Raw genomic sequence first — 26,774 nt, 5'->3', positions numbered from 1 at the left:
CGGATTACAATGTACATATACATGGCAAACATTCAATGCCATAAACATACAACATATAGAGACAGGTAAAGGTAAAGGTAGTCCCCTGACATTAAGTCCAGTCATGTCTGACTCTGGGGTGTGGTGCTCATCTCCATTTCTAAGCCGAAGAGCCTCCAAGGTCATGTGGCCGGCATGACTCCATTTCTAAGCCGAAGAGCCTCCAAGGTCATGTGGCCGGCATGACTGCATGGAGCGCTGTTACCTTCCCACCGGAGCGGTACCTATTGATCTACTCACATTTGCATGTTTTCGAACTGCTAGGTTGGCAGAAGCTAGGACTGACAGCGGAAGCTCACGCCGCTCCCCGGGATCGAACCTGCGACCTTTCGATCAACAAGCTCAGCAGCTCAGTGCTTTAACCCACTGCGCCACCGGGGGTTAAATATAGACAGACACAGAGGCAATTTAACATTCCAACTTTTCATGAGGGCATTCTGGCCACCAGGGGAGCTGTTGCTTCACCGTCCATTTGTGACACTGCTGAAGTACTTCCTCATTCTTTGCAGGCTTGCTGGAGATTTTTATGGCATTGTAAAATAAGTTAAATTAGCCTCCCTGCATAGGCGATAACTAAATTTCCTACTTGACAGATGCAACTGTCTTTCAGGCTGCAAAGGTCTTTCAGGCTGCAAAGCTACATAAATTGGTCAGACACTCACTTCGACCCAGGCTGGCTTCAAACTCATGACCTTTTGGTCAGTAGTGATCTTAATGCAGCTGACTCCCAGCCAACTGTGCCACAGTCCATCAAATTTGCCAATTCGAAATCTGCCCTGAGTCGCCGTATATATAAAAATATATGATTTCTGGTGAGAAGATAAGACTTCTCAGTTACACAACAGTTTGAGACATATGAATGGGGGGTGCCTAATTTCATCCTATTTAGGGCACAGTAGCAAGGATTCAACTTTATGGACACTAGTTAAAATGCAGCCTCTGGCACATAAAAGAGCTCACAAAGATAGACCATCTCACCATCAGGAAGTTGGGCTACATTCTAATTAAGAAATATGGGCCAAAGGCAGCAGAACCTGCCTGATTTCAGCAAATGGTTCCTGGGAATATCCACTGTTCATACAACACTTACACATAGAATTTCTTTCTAAAGACTCTACAAAATACACTGGAATCAAAATCAATTTCAGGAACTAAGAAGAACCCATTTATTTTCTACCAGCCCTGATTTGAAAGCACAATGCTCCACTGACAAGAATGGAGTTTACCAAATTTACCGAACATTTTCTATTTTAGGGTGCACTGATTTTAAGCAAAGAGATCAGATTTTATTAAACCCTGTCATAATACTGCCTTCTTGCAAGCAGCACAAAGAGTTTCCTTCTTGTTCAAATGAAGCCACAGAACATATATAAATATAGGTTCCGATTATATAAAACTGAGCTTCATGTCCTCAATTCCAAAGGTAGCCACCTAGATCCCAAAGCAAATCACTTGTTTAGGTTTAGCCAAAACAAAACAAATGATCTTAGTAATGAGACGTTGAGGACTTATGTTTTATTGTTTTTATTGTCTCTATTGTTTTTATATGGTTTATATTATACGTTGATGTTTTAATTATATTTTATGTTATTGGGGGCATTGAATTTTGCCAATTGTAAACCGCCCTGAGTTGCCTCGGGGTATATAAATATGGTAAATAAATAAATAAAAAGGTGGGGGGGGGGCTTTTCTTCTGTGGGCCATTTAGTCCATTTATATTTCACGTAAGGTCTTCATAATAACCCATCATGAGGCCACAGATTCATTTCCTCAGCACCTGACCCCACCAAATCGTTTTTTCTCTCCACTTGTTGTCCTGTTCTTGATTCACAGTCACCTCCCCTCTTATTTCTTCCTGCAAGGTCTTTCCAAAATTCCCTTGTATTCATCACAGAATCCAATCAAAATCTTTGCAGCTTGAAGCTAAAGATTATTTCTTCCAGTCTATGCTATCTCAATGTCATCTTCCTCTGCTTTAGTTTATCTCAGAGTCTGCAACACATCTGTAGTCGGCAGCAACAAACTGCAGGAGGGGTTCTGCAAAGGCTTACAAAAAGGCAACATGCCCAGATTGGTGCTGTTGCTTACTTACTTAGGCGATCCCTCGTTGGCCGAGTAGGATTGTCTTCCAGGATCAGTGTTCTGGTGGGTCCGTTGGTGACTGTGCAGTCCTATTCTTGATCTTCTCCCGCAGTGAGGGCATTGGTTTCCAGGTGGAAGGCGGTCTCAGTAGGGGTTGGCTTGACGCGCCTTCCTCTTGGCACGTTTCTCTCTTTCGCCCTCCATTTGTGCCTCTTCAAATTCTACAGCACTGCTGGTCACAGCTGACCTCCAGCTGGAGGCGTATAGCAGGGTTGGGAGGACAATAGCTTTATAAACAAGCACCTTGGTATCCCTATGGATGTCAAACACTCTCTGCTTCATTCAGAAAAATGCTGCACTCACATAGCTCAGGCAAGTGTATTTTGTAGAGAGGTGGCTGCCAAGGTAGCAGAAATGGTCAACATTTTCTAATGTTACACCATTCAGCTGTATCTCTGGCATTGAAAAGGGATTGGCTGGTGACTGCTGGAAGAAGGTGGAAGGTGGAAGTAGACTGCAAAGTCCGAAGAAGACCATCATGAAAGGTTTGGACATAGTTGGCATAAAAAGGGCCTCCAGGACACTATAGAAAAACTACAAATCTCATCATATATGGAAACAACATACTTCGCTGGTCCCCACAGTGAGAGGTGACAATGTAAATCTACTGGAAAGCCAAATTCAGTAAACTCTATCAGGAATGATTGCCCCATTTACATCTACCTAAAAGTATTGTGAGAGGAAGAGGCCTTGTATCTCAATAGACACTGTGCTAAATGATGTAGCGCCTTAAACAAAACAAGTACGTTATTACAGGAAAATCAGAATGTGTGAATATTTTTATCCAGTATGACATAAAAACATGACAAGTTAGTCACATCCAGAATTTACCTGCTACTATTAGAAACACATGCTTATTAGAAACCACAAACCTTTCTAAAATATACATGCTAATGACCAAAATATACAAGTCGAGATCAGGAAGATTCTCTGATTACTACTACTGATTGGAACTCTTGAACTGACTAAATTTTGTATAGACACAGTTGGCACACCAAATGTTTCAAGGCTATATATATATCAGCTTTTTTTAAAGAACTGTGCTTCCGAAGATAAGGACAAACTTTTCATTTCGTAACACAAAGTTCCTTGAAACTTGGTATTTGAAAATAACACGTCTCCTTCTGGATTCTTTTTCCCAATCCTCAGGGTTGGAGAGGGGGCAATTTACATTCCATTTTCAGCTTCTTTCCTTTCTGGTGGCAAGGATAATGGCTGGATAGCATGATGATTCCCCCCTTCCAAGCCTGTTGATCCTTTTGAAAGCAGGTAAAAACTTTTCTGTGGACAGAAGCGTTTGGGGTGGCACCATGCAATGCCTGTACAAAATACCAGGTTTAATGTGGGGCCAGAAATATAGGTGGGGCCAGAAACGACTTAGGACAGCCCCATGGTTGTCATGGTGGCCATGAAGTCCTGAGCCACTTCCAACAGGTTGGTCTCCACATGAACACTGAAGTCCCCCAGCACTATTAGCCGCTGGGGCGCCAATGCCAGACCCAAGATCACCCCATTTAGCTCAGGCAGATATACTGTAGAGTAGTGGGGTAAACAGTACACCAGAAATATCTCTGTTCTGTCCCAGTCACCCATCCTGAGGTAGACACATTCAAATGAATGTGTTTTGTCCCACCTCCCCACCCTCTGGGTCCAGCATGTTGCTGCACTGAGAAACCTGGTGGAAAAAAGCTGGGTAAGATTTGTTACAGTGAGTTGTAAAAGGATCAGCACCAAGTATATGTGTGTGTTAAAGAAAACCTTATACTGTTAATTATCATATGCAGCTGCTAATCTAGGTCACATACAGTTATACCCGGCGGGGTATAACTGTATGTGGCTTAGAATACAGTTCAGCTCTATGCTCAGAAGCATTTGCTCTGAGGAGTCTTTTGCTCACAGCATTTGGCTCGACCATTTGCACTACTCATTAAAAGTGAGATAAAGAAGCCAAGCTCTTTGCATTCTGTATTTCTTACAAGGACTATGTAAGTTTGTTGAACTGTTTATTTTGTTTGCAACACTGCAAGTTTATGTTTTGACTCTGCTGACAAGAATAAAGTTTTCTGAGGTTTTTTTCTCCTGCTTTTGTACAAAGTGATTATGTCTTTTGCATTGGACCAGACTAAATTCCGCTTAAGTGGATAAACAGTACACCTAAAGTTACTTACTTACTTACTTAGGTGATCCCTCGTAGTCCGAGGATGATGGTCCTCCAATGTCGGTGTTCTGGCGGTGGGTCCATAGGTGAATGTGAAGCCCTATTTTTGATCTGCATGTTCTTCCACAGTAAGGTCATCAGTTTCCAGGTGGAAGACGGTCCCGGTCAGGGTTGGCTTGATGCACCTTCCTCTTGGTACATTTCTCTCTTTCACCCCCCATTCGTGCCTCTTCAAATTCTACAGCACTGCTGGTCACAGCTGACCTCCAGCTGAAGCGCTCAAGGGCCAGGGCTTCTCAGTTCCCAGTGTCTATGCCAGAGTTTCTAAGGTTGGCTTTGAGCCCATCTTTAAATTTGTTTTCCTGCCCACCAACATTCCATTTTCCATTCTTGAGTTCGGAGTAGAGCAACTGCTTTGGGAGACGATGGTCGGGCATCCGGACAACATGGCTCGTCCAGCGGAGTTGATGGCGGAGGACCATCCCTTCATTGCTGGTGGTCTTTGCTTCTTCCAGCATGCTGACATTTGCCCGCTTGTCTTCCCAAGAGATTTGCAGGATTTTTCTGAGGCAGCGCTGATGGAATCCTTCCAGGAGTTGCATGTGACATCTGTAGACAGTCCATGTCTCGCAGGCATATAGCAGGGTTGGGAGGACAATAGCTTTATAGACAAGCACCTTGGTATCCCTACGGATGTCCTAGTCCTCAAACACTCTCTGCTTCATTTGGAAAAATGCTGCACTCGCAGAGCTCAGGCGGTGTAGAATTTCAGTGTCAATGTTGACTTTTGTGGAGAGGTGGCTGCCAAATGGTAACAGAAATGGTAAATATTTTCTAATGTTACACCATTAAGTTGTATTTCTGGCATTTGGAGAGGGATTGGTTGGTGACTGCTGGAAAGGCACTTTGGCTTTCTCGATGTTTAATGACAGGCTGAGCTTCTCGTATGATTCTGCGAAGGTGTTTAGAGTGGCTGGTAGGTCTTCTTCTGAATGCACACAGACAATGTTGTCATCAGCATACTGGAGTTCTATAACAGATGTTGTTGTAAACTTTGGTTTTGGCTTTCAGTCTGCTGAGGTTAAATAGCTTGCCATCTGTCCGATATATTATTTCCACACCTAAAGTATTTCTGTTCTGTCCCAATCACCCACCCTGAGGTAGACACCCTCTGGGTCCAGCATGTTGCTACACTGAGAAACCTGGTGGAAAAAGCTGGGTAATATTAACTTCCCCACATTCACCCAGCCAGGTCTGCATGCTCGTTCTGGATGATAATTGTCTTTCCATTCACAGACCTGGTGTTTAGCAGTAGCATTTTCAACCCGGTTGAGGGGGAGGCACCAGCTTGGTTACCTAAACTATCTATGGGGGACAATCTCAGGACAGCAAAAAATCTCCCATGATCCCTGGGGTGTTGACGTTGCTCATATTCCCCACCCCCACCCCCGCATCTCCTTCTGTCCATAATCACTCTTATGGGTGTCCCCATCAGGGTGAGGTACCGATCTTAGAATCATAGAATCATAGAATCAAAGAGTTGGAAGAGACCTCATGGGCCATCCAGTCCAACCCCCTGCCAAGAAGCAGGAATATTGCATTCAAATCACCCCGACAGATGGCCATCCAGCCTCTGCTTAAAAGCTTCCAAAGAAGGAGCCTCCACCACACTCCGGGGCAGAGAGTTCCACTGCTGAACGGCTCTCACAGTCAGGAAGTTCTTCCTCATGTTCAGATGGAATCTCCTCTCTTGTAGTTTGAAGCCATTGTTCCGCATCCTAGTCTCCAAGGAAGCAGAAAACAAGCTTGCTCCCTCCTCCCTGTGGCTTCCTTTCACATATTTATACATGGCTATCATTTCTCCTTTATCTCATAAGAATACTGTCATAGATTTGTCCTGCCTTCATGAAAAGGTAAAATTTTAATGCTTATTGGAAAAACCTGATCTATATACATACTCTCCCAATATAACTTTTACTGGAGGAAAACTCTTGAGTGAATAAAAGAGATGCTGAGAAGCACTTATTTTAGTTTAACATAAAATATATGTTAAACTGTCTCAGTTCCCAGCCTAAAACATGTAATTGCAGTTGAACAAGAAAAAAACCCTGTTGTTACAGGAATGGCATCTATCCATTATTGGAAGACAGTTACATCACTAGAATTAATAGTAATATACTTTTACATCTGTTTTACACCACCTCCAAGATGAACTGAACCAACTCAACTGGGCTCTACAGGCCAATGGAGACTCCACCTCAGACATCAGAAGAGCTGCAAGACCGAGAACAAGCCACGAGAGTCAAGACAAAGATCCACCCAGAGGAAAAGTGTTCTTGCCATACATCAAGGGAACCACTGACCGCATAGAGAAGCTGATGAGGAAACACAACATACAAACCACTTACAGACCCACCAAGAAAATCCAACAAATGCTACGTTCAGCAAAGGACAAGAGGGATCCACTCACTTCTGCAGGAGTCTACCGTATACCATGCAGCTGTGGACAAGTCTACATAGGGATCACCAAACGCAGCAGCATTGCCCAAACATGAATCAAGGAACATGAAAGGCACTGCAGACTACTTCAACCAGAGAAGTCAGCCATAGCAGAGCGCCTGATGAACCAACCTGGGCACAGCATATTATTTGAGAGCACAGAAATACTGGACCACTCTAACAACCACCATGTTAGACTACACAGCGAAGCCATTAAAATCCACAAGCATATGGACAATTTCAATAGAAAGGAGGAAACCATGAAAATGAACAAAATCTGGCTACCAGTATTAAAAAACTCTAAAATTACAATAGCAAAACAATAGAGGGGAAACAATCAGGCACATCTAATCATCTCTCAACAAAAGATTGCCCCAGGCACTGCGAGGCCATCAAATGCTAATCAAGGTGGTCAGTTGAAACATACACACCTAACTCCAACAGACAAGAGTTCTTTGTCCCACCCATTATTCCACAGATATATAAACCCATTTTCCTAGTTCCAACAGAGCTCACTACCTCTGAGGATGCTTGCCATAGATGCAGGCAAAACATCAGGAGAGAATGCCTCTAGAACATGGCCATATAGCCCAAAAAAACCTACAACAACCATACGTTTACATCAGTGGTTCTTAACCTGCGGATCCCCAGGTGTTTTGGCCTACAATTCCCAGAAATTCCAGCCAGTTTACTACTAGCTGTTAGGACAGCGGTTCTCAACCTGTGGGTCCAAAGATGTTTTGGCCTTCAACTCCCAGAAATCCTAACAGCTGGTAAACTGGCTGGCATTTCTGGGAGTTGTAGGCCAAAACACCACAGGTTGAGAACCACTGTGTTAGGATTTCTGGGCGTTGAAAACCAAAACGTCTGGGGATCTAGAGATTGTGAACCACTGTTCTACACTGATGTCTGTTATTTGGTAAATGAACAAGATACCTTAAAAAGCTCCCAAGAGATCTAGAAGAGATAGCTGTTTGAAAATGATGGGGTTATAATATACCACACCATGCCCAGAGGGAGAAGACCAGCCTGCAGAAGTCTTCCATATTATAACCTTCTGACAGAAAGTTCTTCTGAATCAGAAAGACATCTTATTGTGGAACCCAACGGAAGACTTTTTTTTGTAAAAGTCTTAAATTTTTGTAAATTAACAGCATGCAGCTGCCATGCTCATGTCACCGAACAGCAGTGCTAGGTGTTTGTTGTTTATTCATTCAGTCATTTACGACTCTTCGTGACCTCATGGACCAGCCCACGCCAGAGCTCCCTGTCAGCCATCGCCACCCCCAGCTCCTTCAAGGTCAATCCAGTCACTTCAAGGATGCCATCCATTCATTTTGCCCTTGGTCGGCCCCTCTTCCTTTTTCCTTCCATTTTCCCCAGCATCATTGTCTTGTCTAAGCTTTCCTTTCTTCTCACGATGCTAGGTAGCTGTTGCCCAATGACAATCACATAGCTCCAGTTCTAGGTCAGAGAAAACTCCTGGGCATCCGACACTTGGAAAGAGGGCAAACCTGTAAAAATGGGTCTCACAGTTGCTTTAATTCTGCTATTCTAATGTAACCTAATTGAGCTCAATAATACAGATCCTACCATTGTCTCCTGCTATCAAGACAGCAGCAGATGAGCTCTACTTGAAAGCGATCCCTTGTAGCTTTAATTACAAATGCTCTTGTGACCCCTTGTTTCCTTCAGGGGCATCTGGTACTTTGCTGCTGTACCACTTTTCTCCTAAAAGACCTTACACCTGAATGTCATATCTGACTCCCAAGAGAGTCATTGTTCCAACACTGGTCCAATCCCCAAGTATGTCCTCATGAAGGAGGCTTACTGGGTTTTAAAAACTATACTGCTTGACCAAAATGTGCCAACTCTCTTCTCTCTATAAATACACACACACATGAGGGTGTCTGCTTGTCAACTTGCACTCTAGTTTTTATAGAAGAGCCTTGTCGATGGCAGGAAGCCAAGGGGATTCATAGGTCACACAACCAGATGAAGTCATGCATTAGCAAATTAAAAGGTAACCTCCACATCTGCACACTTCTCCTTCAAAGGTCATGTGTGTTAAGGGCCCGCTTTACTGATTAATCTATTTCAACGTAACCAGTCATTTTCAATCTTGTGAAAGGGTGAAGTGGGAATATTTCCCCTTTACCCAATAGTTTCTGCTTAGGGCGATCTACACTGTAGAATGAATGAATGCGGTTTGACACCACCTTAACTGTCATGGCTCAGTGCTATGGAATCTAAGGAATTGTAGATTGGTTAGGCACTAGTAGTATATGTAATGTTGGTGGACATGAAAAGAGATTTAAAGATGGGCTTAAATATAACCTTAAAAACTGTGGCATAGACACTGAGAACTGGGAAGCCTTTGAGCACTCTAACTGGAGGTCAGCTGTGACCAGCAGTGCTGCAGAACTCAAAGAGGCATTAATGCAGGGCGAAAGGGATAAACGTGCCAAGAGGAAGGCGTGTCAAGCCAATCCTGACCAGGATCGCCTTCCACCTGGAAACCAATGTCCTCATTGCAGGAGAACATGTGGATCAAGAATATTATTTATTTATTTATTTAAAACATTTATATTCCGCCCTTCTCACCCCGAAGGGGACTCAGCATATACACGGCAAACATTCAATACTGGGACACAAATTCACTTACAATCCATAAACATTAAAAAACATTTATCAAAATATTGAAATACACCATTTAAAACCGTCCTAGCCATCTGAATCAAATCTAATTGGCCTGGTCATCTTTCCTATTGCTGCTTTATTGCCCTGTCTCAAACGCTTGGTCCCACAGCCAAGTTTTTAGCATCCTTCTAAAGGACAGGAGGGAGGGGGCCGGCCTGATCTCACCAGGAAGGGAGTTCCATAGCCGGGGAGCAATCACCGAGAAGGCCCTGTCTCTCGTCCCCATCCATCGTGCCTGTGACAATGGTGGGATGGAAAGCAGGACCTCCCTGGAGGATCTTAATTTCTGCAATGATTAATAGGGGGAGATGCGTTTGGACTGGTAATTTGGACTGGTAATTTGAGCTGGGGCCGTTGAATAGGACTCCACAGTCATGCTTGTTTATAAGGTTACTGTCCGCCTAACTCTGTTATACATCTGCAAAACATGGCTCATCTACAGATGTCACACTCAACTTCTGGAATGATTCCATCAGCGTTGTCCCCCCAAAATCCTGCAAATCTCTTGGGAAGACAGGTGTACAAATGGAAACGTCTGCACTGTGAAAGAACATGTGGTCCGAGAATAGGTCCCTACAGTCACTTATAGACCCACTGCCAAGACCCTGCTCTTGGAAGACAATCATACTTGGCCACAAGTGAGACCCCATGATGATGGTACCTTTCCTCCCACTGTGTTTTTTAATTGTTTAAAACTGTTCTGATTTAATATTGAGGGCAGTTAAACTGTCCTTGAGGGTTTGATTCGTTTTTAACCTATCTTTTTAAAATTCATCTTGGCTTTTACACTGGGGAAAAGATGTACTATCAGACAAAGAGACTTCGGATTCTACTGGTAAGATATTACTAGCTGAGTAGGGCCAGAAACCTGAGCCACTATTCTTCTCTTTTAGGCAATTCTTCTTCCTTTTTGCTTTTATATAGCATGTTGTAGTTTGAGTGTTGGATTATGACTCTGGAGACCAGGATTCAAATCCCTGCTTGACCATGAGCAATCACTGGATGACCTTGGCCAAGTCACACTCTCTCAAACTCAGAAAAAGGTAAAAACAAGCCACTTTTGAACATATTCTACCATGAAAGCCCTGCAATAGCTTTGCTTTAGAAAATGATATGAAGACACATAAAAACATATATTGATTTTTAAAGGAAATCTAGTTTATTGTCAAAGGCTTTCATGGCCGGAATCACTGGGTTGTTGTAGTTTTTTCCGGGTTATATGGCCATGTTCTAGAGGCATCTGCAAAACATGGACCATCTCACTACCTCTGAGGACGCTTGCCATAGATGCAGACGAAACGTCAGGAGAAAATGCCTCTAGAACATGGCCATATAGCCCGAAATAACCTACAACAACCCAGAAATCTAGTTTTATCCTAACTGCCTTCTGTGAACAATGAGTTTCTCCACTGTATTGTCGAAGGCTTTCATGGTCGGAATCACTAGGCTGTTGTAGTTTTTTGGGTTTTTTTTGGGTGGGGGGGCTGTATGGCCATGTTCTAGATCAGTGTTTTGCAACCTTCCTAATGCCGTGACCCCTTAATACAGTTCCACATGTTGTGGTGACCCCCAACCATAACATTATATTCGTTGCTACTTCATAACTGTAATTTTGCCATTGTTATGAATCCTAATGTAAATATCTGATATGCAGGATGTATTTTCATTCACTGGACCAAATTTGGCACAAATACCCGATAAACCCAAATTTGAATACTGGTGGGGTTGGTTTTGTCATTTAGGATTTGTAGTTGCAGGGATTTATAGTTCACCTACAATCAAAGAGCATTCAGAACTCCACCAATGATGGAATTGAACCAAACTTGACACACAGGACTCCCATGACCAACAGAAAATACTGGAAGGGTTTGGTGGGCCTTGACCTTGAGTTTTGTTGTAGTTCACCTACATCCAGAGTGCACTGTGGACTCAAACAATGATGGATATGGACCAAACTTGGCACAAATACTCAATATGCCCAAATATGAACATTTGTGGAGTTTGGGGGAAACAAGCCTTAACATTAGGGAGTTGTAGTTGCTGGGATTTATAGTTCACCTACAATAAAAGAGCATTCTGAACCCCACAAACAAGAGAATTGGGACAAACTTCTCACACAGAACTCTGATGACCAACAGAAAATACTGTGTTTTCTGATGGTCTTTGGTGACCCCTCTGACACCCCCTTGTGACCCTCTCAGGAGTCCCAACCCCCAGGTTGAGAAACACTGTTCCAGAAGCATTCCCTCCTATGTTTCGCCTGCATCTGTGGCAGGCATCCTCAGAGGTTGTGAGGTTTGTTGGAAACTAGAAAAATTGAGTTTATATATCTGTAGAAGGTCCAGGGTGGGAGAAAGAACTCTTGTCTGTTGGAGGCAAGTGTGAATGTTTCAACTGGCCACCTTGATTAGCATTTGATGGCCTGACAGTTTTTAGGTGTGGCTTGTTACTGCCTGGGAAATTCCTTTGTTGAGAGGTGATTAGGTGTTCCTGATTGTTTCTTGTCTGAAGTTCCCCTGTGTTTGAGTTTTGTTTATTATTTACTGTTATAATTTTTTAGTACTGGTAGCCAGATTTTCATTGTTTCTTCATTTTTGTTGAAATTGTCCACTGTCAGGCCATCAAATGCTAATCAAGATGGCCAAATGAAACATTCACACCTAGCTCCAACAGACAAGAGTTCTTTCTCCTACCCTTGACATCATTCCACAGATAAACCCAATTTTTCTAGTTTCCAACAAACCTCACAACTTCTGAGGATGCTTGCCACAGATGCAGGCAAAATGTCACAAGAGAATGCTTCTAGAACATGGCCATATAGACTGAAAAATCTACAACAACCCAGTTTCTCCAGTGTCCATCTCTGCCATACCAGATCATGCTATGAGGAGTGAGAACTTAAATCCCAAAGATCAGGTGTCACATCAGACAAAAAAGGACAGCAACAAAATTCAATTATGCACAGAAGAATAAAAATGAAGGCAGAATTTAGAGTCCAGCAATGTAAATAGAACCAAGAAGACTGCTCTATGGCACATGCAACACTATTTTAAAGACAGAGAGGCAAATGTATGCAGAGTAAAATCTATAAGTGGGCCAAGTGTGAAAGCAAGCACTCAAAATAAAAAGAAGGCTGAGCTCAGATATCAAGAACGATGAGGGGAACTGCTTGTCAAGGCAGATGGGAACGTCTGGGTACAAATAGGTGGAATTCACAGCCCTGCACTAACCAGATGGCAACAAAATAAAGCTCTTCCCTCTATTCCAGTCCTTCAGGATTGGGAGACATCAAGTAGCAATCAGGTCCTGCAAGTGATCTTTTATAAATACAAGCCAAACCTAAAAGCCTTGGAAAATATTACCAAGGGCATTGAAGCACCTTCTCCTTACATTAAGCAAACATGGCCAGGATTTACAAAACTAATTGGAACTGTAAGAGGAGAAAGAGAAAAGACTGTGCCATATCGATTCTGTGTTTATGAGATGCTATTGTGCAGCCGCCAAGTTATAGTACACTTGCTGGCATGGAAAGTAAGAAATATCTGCTAATATTGACTATAATTGAACTCATGCTTCTGTTTCAGGCTTGCCAAGTTCACAAGGGAGAAGACCAGTGAAGGCAAATGGTCTTTGATTTGAAAGCTACTGTGTCAGTCCCCTGGGTAAGCCTTCTCCTTACAAGACATGCACAACAAACCAACTACAGACTTACCCTCATTATAACAGTATCCTGTGACATATCACACACATTTACTTCCCTTCCAGGAGAGCAATATTTTACAAATACTTTCTTGCATGGAGATTATGCAGATAATGTAAGATATTAAGTAAAGGGTAAGGTACATATCGCTCTCTAAATGATGTCAAAACTTGAATACCAAGTAGGCCTAGCCAAAAAGTTTAAAAGGATAATGAGAATCAGAGTCTAATGACATTTTGAAAATTATGTTTTCTCTATCGTGCCATCAAACATAGACTAAATGCTTAAATGTATCCAAACACACTGAAGCTCAAGGTATACATACAAATACAAATGTGTAACCAGGATGGCGGTCCCTCTGGATTGAAGGTGGTGCTGTTGAACGCCAGATCTGTCAATGGAAAAACAACTTTCATCCAAGACTTACTCCTGGATGAGCGGGCAGATCTGGCGTGCATCACGGAGACCTGGTTGGACGAAGCGGGAGGCGTGAATTTGACCCAGCTTTGCCCACCAGGTTTTTCCGTGCAGCACCAGCCGAGATCCGGAGGGCGGGGAGGCGGGGTCGCAGTTGTCTATAGAGATTCCATCCCTCTGACCAGGGGCCCCATCCTGCAGTCAACAAATTTTGAATGTGTCCACTTGAGGTTGGGTGACCGGGACAGAATAGGGATTCTGTTAGTGTACTGCCCACCTCGCTGCACTACAGTCTCCTTACCTGAGCTAGCGGAGGTGGTCTCAGGCCTGGCATTGGAATCCCAGCGGCTCCTTGTGCTGGGGGACTTCAATGTCCATGCCGAGGCGGCCCTTTCAGGAGCGGCTCAGGACTTCATGTCTGCCATGGCAACCATGGGGCTGTCCCAGCAAGTATCTGGCCCCACTCATAGTGCAGGACATACATTGGACTTGGTTTTCTGCCAGGGATGGGAGGAAGGTGGTGGGGTCGAGGAGCTGACCATCTCTCCGTTGCCATGGACCGACCACTTCCTGGTCAGATTTAGGCTCACTGCGCCCCCTAACCTCTGCAGAGGTGGAGGACCCATTAAGTTGGTCCGCCCCAGGAGGCTTATGGATCCGGATGGATTCCTGATGGCTCTTGGGGAGTTTCCCGCCGCCTCGGTAGGTGATCCTGTCGAGGCCCTGGTCACTCTCTGGAATGGGGAGATGACTAGGGCAATTGACACGATCGCTCCGGAACGTCCCCTCTCAAGTAGCCGAGCTAAACCAGCTCCCTGGTTCACCGAGGAGCTGGCAGCGATGAAGCGAAGGAAGAGGGAACTAGAGAGTGTGTGGCGTTCAGATCCGAGTGAGCCAAATCGAACACGGTTTGTGTCCTTTTTAAGGGCATATGCCGCGGCAATAAAAGCCGCAAAGAAGGCCTTCTTTGCGGCCACTATTGCGTCTGCAAAGAACCGTCCGGCTAAGCTGTTCCGAATTGTCAGAGGCCTTTTAAATCCCACCACTCAAGGTGGGAACCCTGACGATTTGACTTCTCGCTGTGAAGCTTTTGCTCAGTTCTTTACAGACAAAGTCGCTTTGATCCGTTCTGGCCTGGATACCATGTTAATGGCAGTCTCTGAGGATGTAACACGAGCACCTGCTTGTCCAGTTTTGATGGATTCATTTCAATTGGTGAAACCCGAGGATGTGGACAAGATACTTGGAGGAATGAGGCCAACCACATGCATCCTGGACCCCTGCCCATCCTGGCTTCTAAAGGAGGCCAGAGGGGGATTGGCTGAGTGGGTTAAGGTGGTGGTTAATGCTTCCCTTCGGGAAGGCAAGATTCCAGCAAGCTTAAAACAAGCTATAATAAAACCGCTGTTGAAGAAACCATCACTGGACCCCACTAAATTCGACAATTATCGGCCAGTTTCCAATCTCCCCTTCTTGGGCAAAGTCTTGGAACGTGTGGTGGCCTCACAACTCCAGGTATTCTTGGTAGACACGGATTATCTAGACCCGGCACAGTCTGGCTTTAGGCCGGGACATGGTACCGAGACAGCCTTGGTCGCCTTAGTGGATGATCTGCGCCGGGAGCTCGACAGGGGGAGTGTGTCCCTGTTGGTGCTGCTTGACCTCTCAGCGGCCTTCGATACCGTCGACCACGGTATCCTTCTGGGATGCCTCGCAGGGATGGGTCTTGGAGGTACTGTTTTGCAGTGGCTCCAGTCATTCCTGGAGGGTCGATCTCAGAAGGTGTTGTTGGGGGACACCTGTTCAACCCCACAACCATTGTCTTGTGGGGTTCCTCAGGGCTCAATATTGTCTCCCATGTTGTTTAACATCTACATGAAGCTGCTGGGGGAGATCATCCGGAGTTTCGGGGTACGGTGTCATCTGTACGCGGATGATGTCCAACTCTGTCACTCCTTTCCACCTGCTACTAAGGAGGCTGTCCAGGTCCTGAACCGGTGCCTGGCCGCTGTGACGGTCTGGATGAGGGCGAACAAATTGAAATTGAATCCAGACAAGACAGAGGTACTCCTGGTCAGTCGCAAGGCCGAACAGGGCATAGGGTTACAGCCTGTGTTGGATGGGGCCGCACTCCCCCTGAAGATGCAGGTTCGCAGCTTGGGTGTGACCCTGGACTCATCGCTGAGCCTGGAACCCCAGGTTTCGGCGGTGACCAGGGGAGCATTTGCACAGCTAAAGCTTGTGCGCCAGCTGCGCCCATACCTTGGGAAGTCTGACTTGGCCACGGTACTCCACGCTCTGGTTACATCCCGTTTAGACTACTGCAACGCTCTCTACGTGGGGTTGCCTTTGAAGACAGCTCGGAAGCTCCAACTAGTCCAACGCTCGGCAGCCATGATTTTAACAGGAGCGGAGCGCAGGGAGCATACAACCCCCCTGTTGCGACAACTCCACTGGCTACCGATCTGCTACCGGGCTGAATTCAAAGTGCTGGCGTTGGCCTTTAAAGCCCTAAACGGTTCCGGCCCAAGCTACCTATCTGACCGCATCTCTGCCTATGAACCCACCAGGAGTTTGAGATCTTCCGGGGAGACCCTGCTCTCGATCCCGCCTGCTTCTCAAGCTCGGCAGGCGGGGACGAGAGATAGGGCCTTCTCGGTGGTGGCTCCTCGGCTGTGGAACGCCCTTCCTACGGACATTAGACTAGCACCATCTCTAATGGTATTCCGCAAAAAGGTGAAGACCTGGATGTTTGTGCAGGCGTTTGAGTAATTTAGTGCAATCTGTTAATGGAACATAGGAATGGAACAATTGACGACGAACCTGGACTACGCTTGGATGATGAGAAGATTGGGTACGGTTGTTGTTTTTTGTAATAATTGTGCATTGTAATGGCTTATTGGTAATTTATGGATAATGTGTTAAGTCAATTGTTATATGTTGTATGGAACCACTGCTGTTTCTACTGTTTTTACTGTTTGTGAACCGCCCTGAGTCGCCTTCGGGCTTGAGATACAGCGGTATATAAGCAAAGTAAATAAATAATAAATAAATAAATGTCAGTAAAACTACTGGATTGTTACATTCACATTTAACATAAATAGTTATTTTCTCAAAAGATGAAAAAATTATTCTTCACGAGAGTGGAAATAGTACTTATGTCTTTACTACAGATGAGTAGACTCCAAATCCTTACACAGCAAATGTCCTATTTTTTATTACACAAGAGTAGACTCCAACATTAACTGGTTATAATAATAATAATAATAATAATAATCTTTATTTGTACCCCGCTACCATATCCCCAAGGGACTCGGTGCGGCTTACATGAGGCTGAGCCCACAATACAACAATAAACAATAACAACAATAATACAAAACAATAAAAAAACTCATAAGCAAAAATAAGCAAAACATTAACAATAACACAACGTGTTTAAAAAGCCTATGGCTGGGCCAAATGTAATAATTAAAAAAAAATAAAAATCATGCTGGGCATGACAAGTTGACATGTAACTGGGATAGACATTTTGGAGAGGGAAGAAATGTGCAGACAATCTTAGATCATTAATAAAATGCGTTTAGGGACATATTGCTGGGAGTTTTCCTGGGAGTTTTGACTCACAAGAGTCTTTATCAGGTAGTGGGGTGTATAAACAATACATGTTATTAATACACACATTACAGCTAACAGCAGGAGCTCACCCACTCCCGGGATTTAACCTGCCAAACTTTCAGTCAGCAAGTTCAGCAGCTCAGCAGTTTAACTTGCTGCACCACAAGGGGGCCCAAAGTTGATAATAATAACAAAAAGAAATACAACGGGATCCAGGAATAAGACCATTTTCTCAGCCTTTCCTACCTGACAGCATTGACAGGGGAGAATAATTATATCAGGCATGGGCAAACTTGGGTCCTCTAGGTATTTTAGGCTTCAAGTCCCATCATTCTTAAACTGTGGGAGACGAAGTCCAAAACACCTGGCAGGAGGAAGGACCGAAGTTCGCATATGCCAGGCTAAATGCTCACTTGATAGTTCATTACATTTCTGTGATGGTGGGACTGCATGCTCACTTGTTAAGTATGTTACATAGAAATTGCACAGTATTTCTAGTCATTGAGAAAATACTTTTTGATGAACATGTGGTTGACTGATAGCACCTGGGTAATGACTGTGAATGTCATGATGCAATACATAAGGCAGTGGTTCTCAACCTGTAGGTCCCCAGATGTTTTGGCCTTCCACTCCCAGAAATCCTAACAGCTGGTAAACTAACTGGGATTTCTGGAAGGTGTAGGCCAAAACATCTGGGGACCCACAGGTTGAGAATCACTGACCTAAGGGGATGTGATAATGGCAGGATCATGACCATTCAAGGGTTATTGCAAAGGGGTTGCATCAGCCAATGTCCCTTACTGGTGACCTATCTGCAGATGGCTATATAAGGAGGATGAAAGAATCCATCTTTCTCTCTCCTGTGTGACTCGGTTGTGAGTATCTGTAGATCGTAGAATAGTTTTGTTAATGGACCATTGCATAACGAAATTACATGCCTTCCCCTGCACACACCACATCAGATAAGAAGATTGGGAAGCCAAGATTCCCCCCCGGAGTTTCCCTAACTTTCCCATACCCCATATCTTCCCTATCCCCCCCCCCCCCCCCGTTTTTTTCTTCTTTTCTTTTCTTCCTTTCTCTTTCCTCTTTCCCTCTTCCTCTCCTTCCTCTCCCTCGTTCCTCCCCTTCTTTCCAAAGGCTCCCCCTTGTTTTTCTTTTTAAAGTATATTTCCGTTTTAAAAAATTGTTAATAAAATTTATATATAAAAAAGATACGACTATCTGATGACTCTGATTGTTTGCAAGTATAAGGAAAGTGGATCTGTGTCCCGTTTGTACATTTGTATATATTGCAACAGTGAAGATTAAAGTCTCTAGATATTTTGGATGAAAACAAGAATCCGTGAGTTTAATGAATAGTGTGTAAGTAAGGTCAGATGCTAGCAATTGGACTCTGCTGATAGACAGGCTGAAGCACATGTTTTGCTGTGAAAGGACTCTGCTGTATTTTTGCTTGCTTCTTGCTATTCAGCTTGCAGCAGTTCAGGGAGACTATGATTTGGGAACTATAAATCACGTCACGAAGCAGCACATCTCGCAACAAGGTGGTTAACTGTATGCATACTTACTCAGAAGTTTCAACATGTGTATTCCTCTATAATCTTAAGCCTGGGTGTCCTACTTCTACACATATACAGAACATTCCTATAGGCTACTCTATTCCTAAAAATATATATTTCAGTCAACTATTTCATTGTACTTCTTTAAAATGCCCCAAATCTGAAGAACGCACACCATCATGGAATTTAAAAACACTGACTATGTAAAGTATAAAGGAAAATATTCGTGTTATTGATAATGTTTATAAGATGACAGATTACCCTGTAGCTGAAACTTGGAAGAACTAGGACATTAGCCAGGCGAACAAGTCTTTTGTCTCCAGGCAAAGAGAGACGGAAATTTCGCTGCATAATCTCAATTTGCACCCATTTGTTGCCAAAAATGTACATTATTCATAGCATCTTCTTGGCCCGGCTTTCAGCACAGAACTTGAGCCTCAGAGAGATCACCAGTTCTTCACTATACTTTTGAGCCTATATTATCCATTCAATGGATGCGAGCACCACCCAGTGGCAAACACTGTAGATATCAATTGCAGTAGTAGTTGATACTGCTGTATTAACTGTATCAAACTCTTCCCCCCTCAAGGTAGTGTATAAATACACTCTTTTAAGCCAAGACAGCAGTCACCAGGCCTGCAAGAGAGGCAAATGCGTCCCTGTAAACCTCACAGAGTGAAAGTGTGCGCCCTCCAAGCTTATAAAAAGAGGCAAATGCATTTACCCTATCTTTGCAAAGACTATGAATACATTTGCCTCTTTCTGCAAGATTTGCAGAGACAAATGATTCACAGTCTTTGCAAAACTCACAGAATCACACACTCACTTGCCAAACTTGTAGACAGAAGTAAACACATTCACAGTTTCCCACTCCCTGCCTCACAATAGCAGTGACTGTTTTTAGCATATGCATGGATTACAGAGAGGTGGCGTTATCGGGGTGAGGTGGGGGACTGGGGCTCACTTGCATGCACACCAGCATCAGTTGCCTCAGCCTACCCTCCTTCTGTCCTGTCCTGTGCTGAATGTGCTTTCTTCACATTCAGCACAGGAGCACCAGAGTTTGGCTCCTGTCACTGTTCTTTTGCAAGGCCACTGGGTAGTGCAGGGGTGAAATAAAAACTGAATATAATTTTTTCTGTTGTGTTTGAATCTGTAGATCCAGAGCCCACAAACAACTGGACTGCTGCAAGAAGTTGGCTCCATTAAAGAAACAAAACTCAAAGGAGCTTACTTCTACATAAATATGCATACAGACTGTCCCATCTTCATCTCAACACAGGGTTAAAGAGTCAAAACCATTTAAAACAAAGTATTTTTTTAAAAAAACTACTAATACAAATAATGTTACAAATAATTATTTATAATATACACGTTAAAAGTTCTTCTGGGGAGACCAGAGAGAGGGCCTTCTCAGTGGTGACCTCCCTTCTCTGGAATGCCCTTCCAAAGGAAATAAGAAAGGCCCCATCCCTCCCCTCCTTTCGTAAGAGCTTGAAGACCTGGTGGTTTCAACAAGCCTTTGAAAATGACCAGTTTTAACTCAGCCCCACACATACGGCCTTATTCTTCCTACCAGTTACCTAGATTCTTTCCTCTAATCAGCCCCAGAATGAACAGCCACAGATCTGTACCTAATATTATTGTTGCCTGCCATAGCACTGCACTTAATTCCAGGGGCTCCTAGAATTTTTGGGCTTGCACAAATCTTGGCCCGGCCTTTTAAATTTTTTATTGCCTTGAACAGGCAGGATTACTTTTAATATATGTGTGTTATGGCGACAATTTTTATGTTTATATTTTGTTTGTTAATCTTATAGTTATGTTGTTTTTACTCTGTATGTTTTGTGATATTACTTGGGAACCGCTCTGGGTCCCCTCGGGGAGATGGAGAGGTATATAAATAAAGTTTTTTTATTATTATTATAAAACACATTAAAAACAATCAAAATACATTTAAATAGATTAGAGGGTTAAACCTTTGCAGTTCCTTAGCTTAGGCAAAACATTCAACATAGCTGAAGCATCATCACAGCAACTCACCTGGGCACTTCTGCTGGCTTGGCTTCTATGGGAGCAGCAACAGCCAATGGAGGCTCCACTGCTGCAACCGTGGCTTCTGTTTCAACTTTCTCCTCTATGGGCATGGGATCCTGTGATCCCACAGCCTTTGCACCATCCAGTGTAGAGTCATGTTCTCCTGATGAACTGAGCTCAACTTCCTCCACTACAGCAGGGACCTTCATTCTCTCTCCTGCAGCTGCCATGTCTTCCTCTCTTTTCTTTAATTTTTCCTCCAGCTCTTGCTGTCTTCTTTCATCATCTTGACGAGCGAGATGGTCAAAGTTTTTGAAAGCCTGAAAGTGTTAGATAAATCAAATTGGAAGCTAATTGTTAACCTATAATCATAGGAGACCTGGCAAATAGATCAATCAATTCAGGAAGAGGACAATACTTCCTGTAATAATAATCATCATCATCTTTGTTTCCTCCCACCATCTCGTTGTATGTTTATTTTGTGGCACGGTTCACAGGACGAACTCAGTGCCACAAAATAAACATACAACAAAATATAAAAAGTTAAATTAATAACAATAATATTAACCCCATTACACATTTAAAAAAACAATAAAACCCCTATCAATTAAAAATACTAAAAGAACCAACAAGATATAAAATAGAGGCTATGAGCAATATTCATTCTCATAAAGCGCAACAATGATCACTCACTAAGTTTAAAAGTATAGTGATTCATAATCCCTAAACATGGTCAAACGCTTGTATTACGAGTGGCTTTCAAAGCTAAGTACTAATTGATTTAATTCATATCCACCTTTATTCCATAATGGCTTCAAAAATGGGCAGTTAAGATATTTATCATACAATCTAAAAACAATTGTTGGCAGAAGCTGGGGCTAACAGGGTAGTGGGTGTATAAACAATACATGTTATTAATAAACACATTACAGCTAACAGCAGGAGCTCACCCCACTCCCAGGATTCAACCCGCCAACCTTTTGGTCAGCAAGTTCAGCAGCTCAGCAGTTTAACTTGCTGCGCCACAAGGGGGCCAAAGTTGATAATAATAACAAAAAGAAATACAATGTGATCCAGGAATAAGACCATTTTCTCAGCTTTTACTACCTGACAGCGTTGACAGGGGGAATAATTATATCAGGTATGGGCAAACTTGGGTCCTCTAGGTGTTTTGGGCTTCAAGCCCCATCATTCCTAAACTGTGGGAGATGAAGTCCAAAACACCTGGCGGTAGGGAGGGCTGAAGTTCGCACATGCCAGAAGTATATTCCTAAGTATATTCCTTTACCATTGCCACCTTTTCCTGCTACCATGCTGTGGCCTTACCACTAGCTATCCATAGCCTGAATTTTACCAACCAGCCCCCCTTTGACCATCAACTTAGTACTGAAACTGGGCTTGGCTTGGTTTGAGGCCACTGACTTCTCTGCCTACACTCATCTTTCGACTCTGTTCCTCCTGGGCTTGAGTGGGGACTTTTGTTTTTGTTTTGTTTTCAGATTTTATTTTATTTACTAGCTGTACCCACCACGCCTTGCTGTGGCCAACTTTCTTCTCTCTCCTTCCTTCCTTCCTTCCCTTTTTACCTTTCATTCCTTCCTTCATTCTCTTCCTCTTCCCTTCCCCCCTTTTCTTTCCCTTCCTCTTTCTCCCCTTTCTTCCTTCTCTACCTATTCTTGGACTGCAACTCCCAGCAGTCCTCCTGATCGATCTACCTACCTTCCTATATAAATCTATCTAATCTGGGAGTTTCAGTCCAGGAATAGGAAATTGGAAATACGCAGCAATTGGGATGCTCTCAAAGATCTCAAAGGAGAATAAATCTTGCAGCTTGAAAGCAGTACATTTAGATCATCCTCTTCTCCTAAAGGGCCTGGTCTAGGGGATGCTGGGAGCTGTAGTCTGGAAGAGAGTGTGGATTTGCTATTGTGTGTTTTATTTGCCAGGGGAGTCATTTTTGTGCAACCGCTATAGCATCTTTTTGGTTTTTGGGCCTTTTAAAGTCCCTTCCGCTGTGTTTTTCAGTGTTTTTATGAGTGATGGTCACTTGTTGGCCTGATAGGTGTATTGTGTCCAAATTTGATGTCAATTTGTCCAATGGTTTTTGAGTTATGTTAAGCTCACAAATGAACATTACATTTTTATTTATATAGATTTTATTTTATGGAGACTTTTCTTAATTTTCTCACTGGCTCATGTTTATCACTGATGAGTGAAGTTAGCAAATATTTGTAATTGGTTTTAAATATTTTTAATGCTTAATATTTATTATAATTTATTTCTGAATGTTATTATGCCTTGTGTGGTTTTGGTCTTGTATTTTATGTCCATTGTGCTTTGATTTGTATTGTATTCTATTTATACACTGTGTATTTGCAATGAGGCACTGAAGTGGCCAAACTGTATGCCGCTCTGAGTCCCCTTCGGGGTGAGAAAAACAGAGTAGAAATATAGTAAACTAGCTGTCCCCTGCCACGCGTTGTCGTGGCCCAGTCTGGCGATCCGGAAAATAAAGTAATGAGGAAGTGTTGGTTTCGAATAAATGTAATTTCTTTATGCTTGTGGGTAAACAGTATTTTTTGCTGTTTCTTTGTCAGTGTTGATGCGGAGAGTGTCTGGTTTGCCTACTCTGGAACATGCAACGTATCATTGTCCTTCTTCAGGGGTCCCTTTCAAATCTATGATACTATATCTCTCTGTGTGTGAACCATATCTATCTATCTATATCTATGGCTGGATGGTTCTTTGTCAGGAGGGTTTTGATTACTTTTACTTGAGTTGCACCGTATAGCCCTAAGTATTTTCTGTTGGTCATGGGGGTTTGGTGTGCAAAGTTTGCCCCGATTGTGTCATTAGTGGGGTTCAGAATGCTCTTTGATTGTAGGTGAACTATAAATCCCAGTAACTACAACCCCCAATGTCAAGGTCTATTTCCCCCAAACGCCATCTGTGTTCATATTTGGGTGCATTGAGTGCTTGTGCCAAGTTTGGTTCAGATCCATCATTGTTTGAGTCCACAATGCTCTCTGGATGTAGGTGAACTACAACTCTCAAGGTCAATGCCCACCAAACCCTTCCAGTATTTTCTGTTACTCATGGGAGTTTTGTGTGCCAAGCTTGGTTCAATTCCATCGTTGATGGAGTTCAGAATGCTCTTTGATTGTAGATGAACTAAAAATCCCAGCAAGAGCAACTCCCAAAGGACAAAATCATGATTTTTTGAGTGATGGTCACTCCTTGTGTTTTGAGACGTTTTGTTGCCAAATGTGGTGTGATTTCGTTCATTGGTTCTTTTGTTTTTAAGGTACTCATTATGCACAGAGCATTTAGATAGATAGATAGATAGATAGATAGATAGATAGATAGACAGACAGACAGCTTGATTGGTAAAATATGATAAATAAGCAAAGGCTGGGTTTGGCAGGGCCTTGGGCCGAAGGAGACTCACCCGGAGGGCCATGCTCCTCGCCACCCCGGGAGGGAAGCCCAGCCGGTCCTCGGGCTGGCGGAGGAGGCGGTAGAAGTCCGTCTTGCGGTACAAGAAGCCGAAGAGGATGTTCAGGAAGCCCTGGACGTCGCCCACGTGCTGCAGGATGCCCAGCAAGGCCTGGTCGTACATGTCCGTCATGGCGCCGGCGCGCTCCATGGCCCCCTCGGGAGAAGGCGAGGCTCCCCGCCGGACAGCCCCGGCCTCTGCACCGGAAGAAGGCCCCACGCCCGCCCCTCCTCCCTCCCGCTGCCACGGTAACCTCGGCTCTGCGGCGCCGACGGAGCACTTCCGGCCCCGCGTCCGCTGGGAAAAGACGTCCGGAGTGACTTCCGCTCGAGCCAACCGATGGAATGGTTCCGCTCAAAGAAAAGTGGAAAGTGTAGAGTTGCAGTGGTTGAACTCATGGGCGTCAGGCTGATTTCCATCGAGGACTCCATCAGCCTCACGATTACCTTCAAAGGGCCGTTGAATTCATGGAGGGAGAATCCCTGGATACAAAGGGACAACTATATAGTAACAACTATATATATATAGAGCCAGGAGGACGTTGCCATCTTGTCCCCTGTGACATCGGCGCCCCTCCCCCAGCACCAACGGCCACTCTGGGGCCAGAATTGTTTTTATACTATGTCTTGAATTTTGTTGTTCCTATGTTGTACACCCCTGTGAGTCGCCTCTGGGCTGAGAACAGCGGTATATAAGCAAAGTATATATATATATATATATATATATATATATATGCACTGTATATATATATATACTGTGTATGTTTTATATACACACATACATACATGTGTGAGATATATATATATATCTCATACACACACATATATACACACACTATATATACACTAACACGTACATATATATATACACACACACATATATACACACACATACACGTATGTTTTTATTACCCTTACTTGGAAGACGCCTATGCGTGAATTTTTTTAACGCGTGGAGGTCATTGCACACTGATCAACACATAGTCTTCACAGAGTGAGGTTCCTTGGGTGGCATAGTTTACCAACATGACCGTGGCTTCTCAATCTTTTGCAGCCTTCTTCTGCCTTCACAGCCGTTGTAACATGTACATGTACAATGTCATCCTCCTTACTTGGATTTACTTTTAATTGGCATGTTTAATTTATTGTTTAATGAATTGTATGTGTTTCTAATTATTCTTAATGTTTTAAATGTAATTTTTAATTGTTTATATGCTGATAGCATTATATGATGCTTGAGTGAGGTCGGGGGGGGGGGGGAAGGGCAGGGTAGAAATGCATACACACACACACACATATATATATATGGCACCCCGGTGGCACAGTCGGTTAAAACGCTGAGCTGCTGAGCTTGTTGACTGAAAGGTCGCAGGTTTGATTCTGGGGAGCGGCATGAGCAGTTCGAAAACATGCAAATGTGAGTAGATCAATAGATACCGCTCCGGTGGGAAGGTAACAGTGTTCCATGCAATCACGCCGGCCACATGACCTTGAAGATGTATATGGACAACGCCGGATCTTCGGTGTAGAAATAGAGATGAGCACCACACCCCAGAGTCGGACACGACTGGACTTAATGTCAGGAGAAAACCTTTACCTTTTACCCTATATACACTATATATATATACACACGAACACATACATATATATACACATATACCATATACACATACATACATGTATACACACACATATATATATACAGACAAACATATATACATATACACGCACACATATACATCAGGTATGGGCAAACTTGGGCCCTCCAGGTGTTTTGGACTCCAACTCAGTGGCTGAGGGGGGAAAGGAAAGGGCCTGAGGCTGCTAGGTATTGTGGGCATTGGGAGTCCAAAACACCTGGAGGGCCCAAGTTTGCCCATGCCTGGTCTAGGCCTCCTTTTGGAGTCTGCCCGGATAATCGAACAGCACCTTTATGGACATACATTGTGGTTGGTGCGCTTTAGCTTTTGCCCAATTTGGATCCACAGGTGTTATTGAATGACACTTCCCATTGCTTTGGATTATTTGCCGTGCTGACTAGGGATAATGGGAATTGCAATCTCGCAGCCATTGTGGCTCTGAGATTGGGAAAGTTGAAATTACATTTTAAGGTAATGAGTCCTTTCCCCAAGCCTTGCATCCACTTTCAAACCTCATTCCCCGATTAAATAGAATAAACTATAGCCTTCCAGGTGTTGCTATATCACAACTCCCATCCGCTTTTGTCATATTTAAAAATGGGGACTGCAGGAGCACTCCTAAAGATGGGGAATATAGGAGCAGTTCTAAATTCTGCAGTGCATTCTATTATTCAATGTATATTTGTACTTTGAATGCAATTTATAAAAATGCCCCCGAACTACCCCATAAAACTGAAGGCAGTTCTTTGGGCACTGAGGACGAACCATGC

At 43.5% G+C, this 26,774-nt stretch overlaps 1 protein-coding gene across 1 annotated transcript in view; it reads right to left on the bottom strand.

Annotated features, from left to right (window-relative positions):
- Positions 1-24,646, bottom strand: part of NUDCD3 (NudC domain containing 3) — a 101,010-nt gene extending 76,364 nt beyond the window's left edge. Inside the window, exons 1-2 of the mRNA XM_060787650.2 lie at positions 24,318-24,646; positions 20,876-21,189 (exon numbers count right to left, since the gene is read on the bottom strand). Coding sequence (XP_060643633.2) covers positions 20,876-21,189; positions 24,318-24,515 — 512 coding nt within the window. The 5' untranslated portion in view covers positions 24,516-24,646. The remainder of the gene's footprint in view (positions 1-20,875; positions 21,190-24,317) is intronic.
- Positions 24,647-26,774: the final 2,128 nt, after the last annotated feature.

Source organism: Anolis sagrei, chromosome 7 (assembly GCF_037176765.1).
Source record: "Anolis sagrei isolate rAnoSag1 chromosome 7, rAnoSag1.mat, whole genome shotgun sequence".
NCBI lineage: Eukaryota > Metazoa > Chordata > Lepidosauria > Squamata > Dactyloidae > Anolis > Anolis sagrei.
The sequence above is the reverse complement of the archived record's forward strand: the minus strand, read 5'-3'. Positions and strand labels throughout refer to the sequence as shown.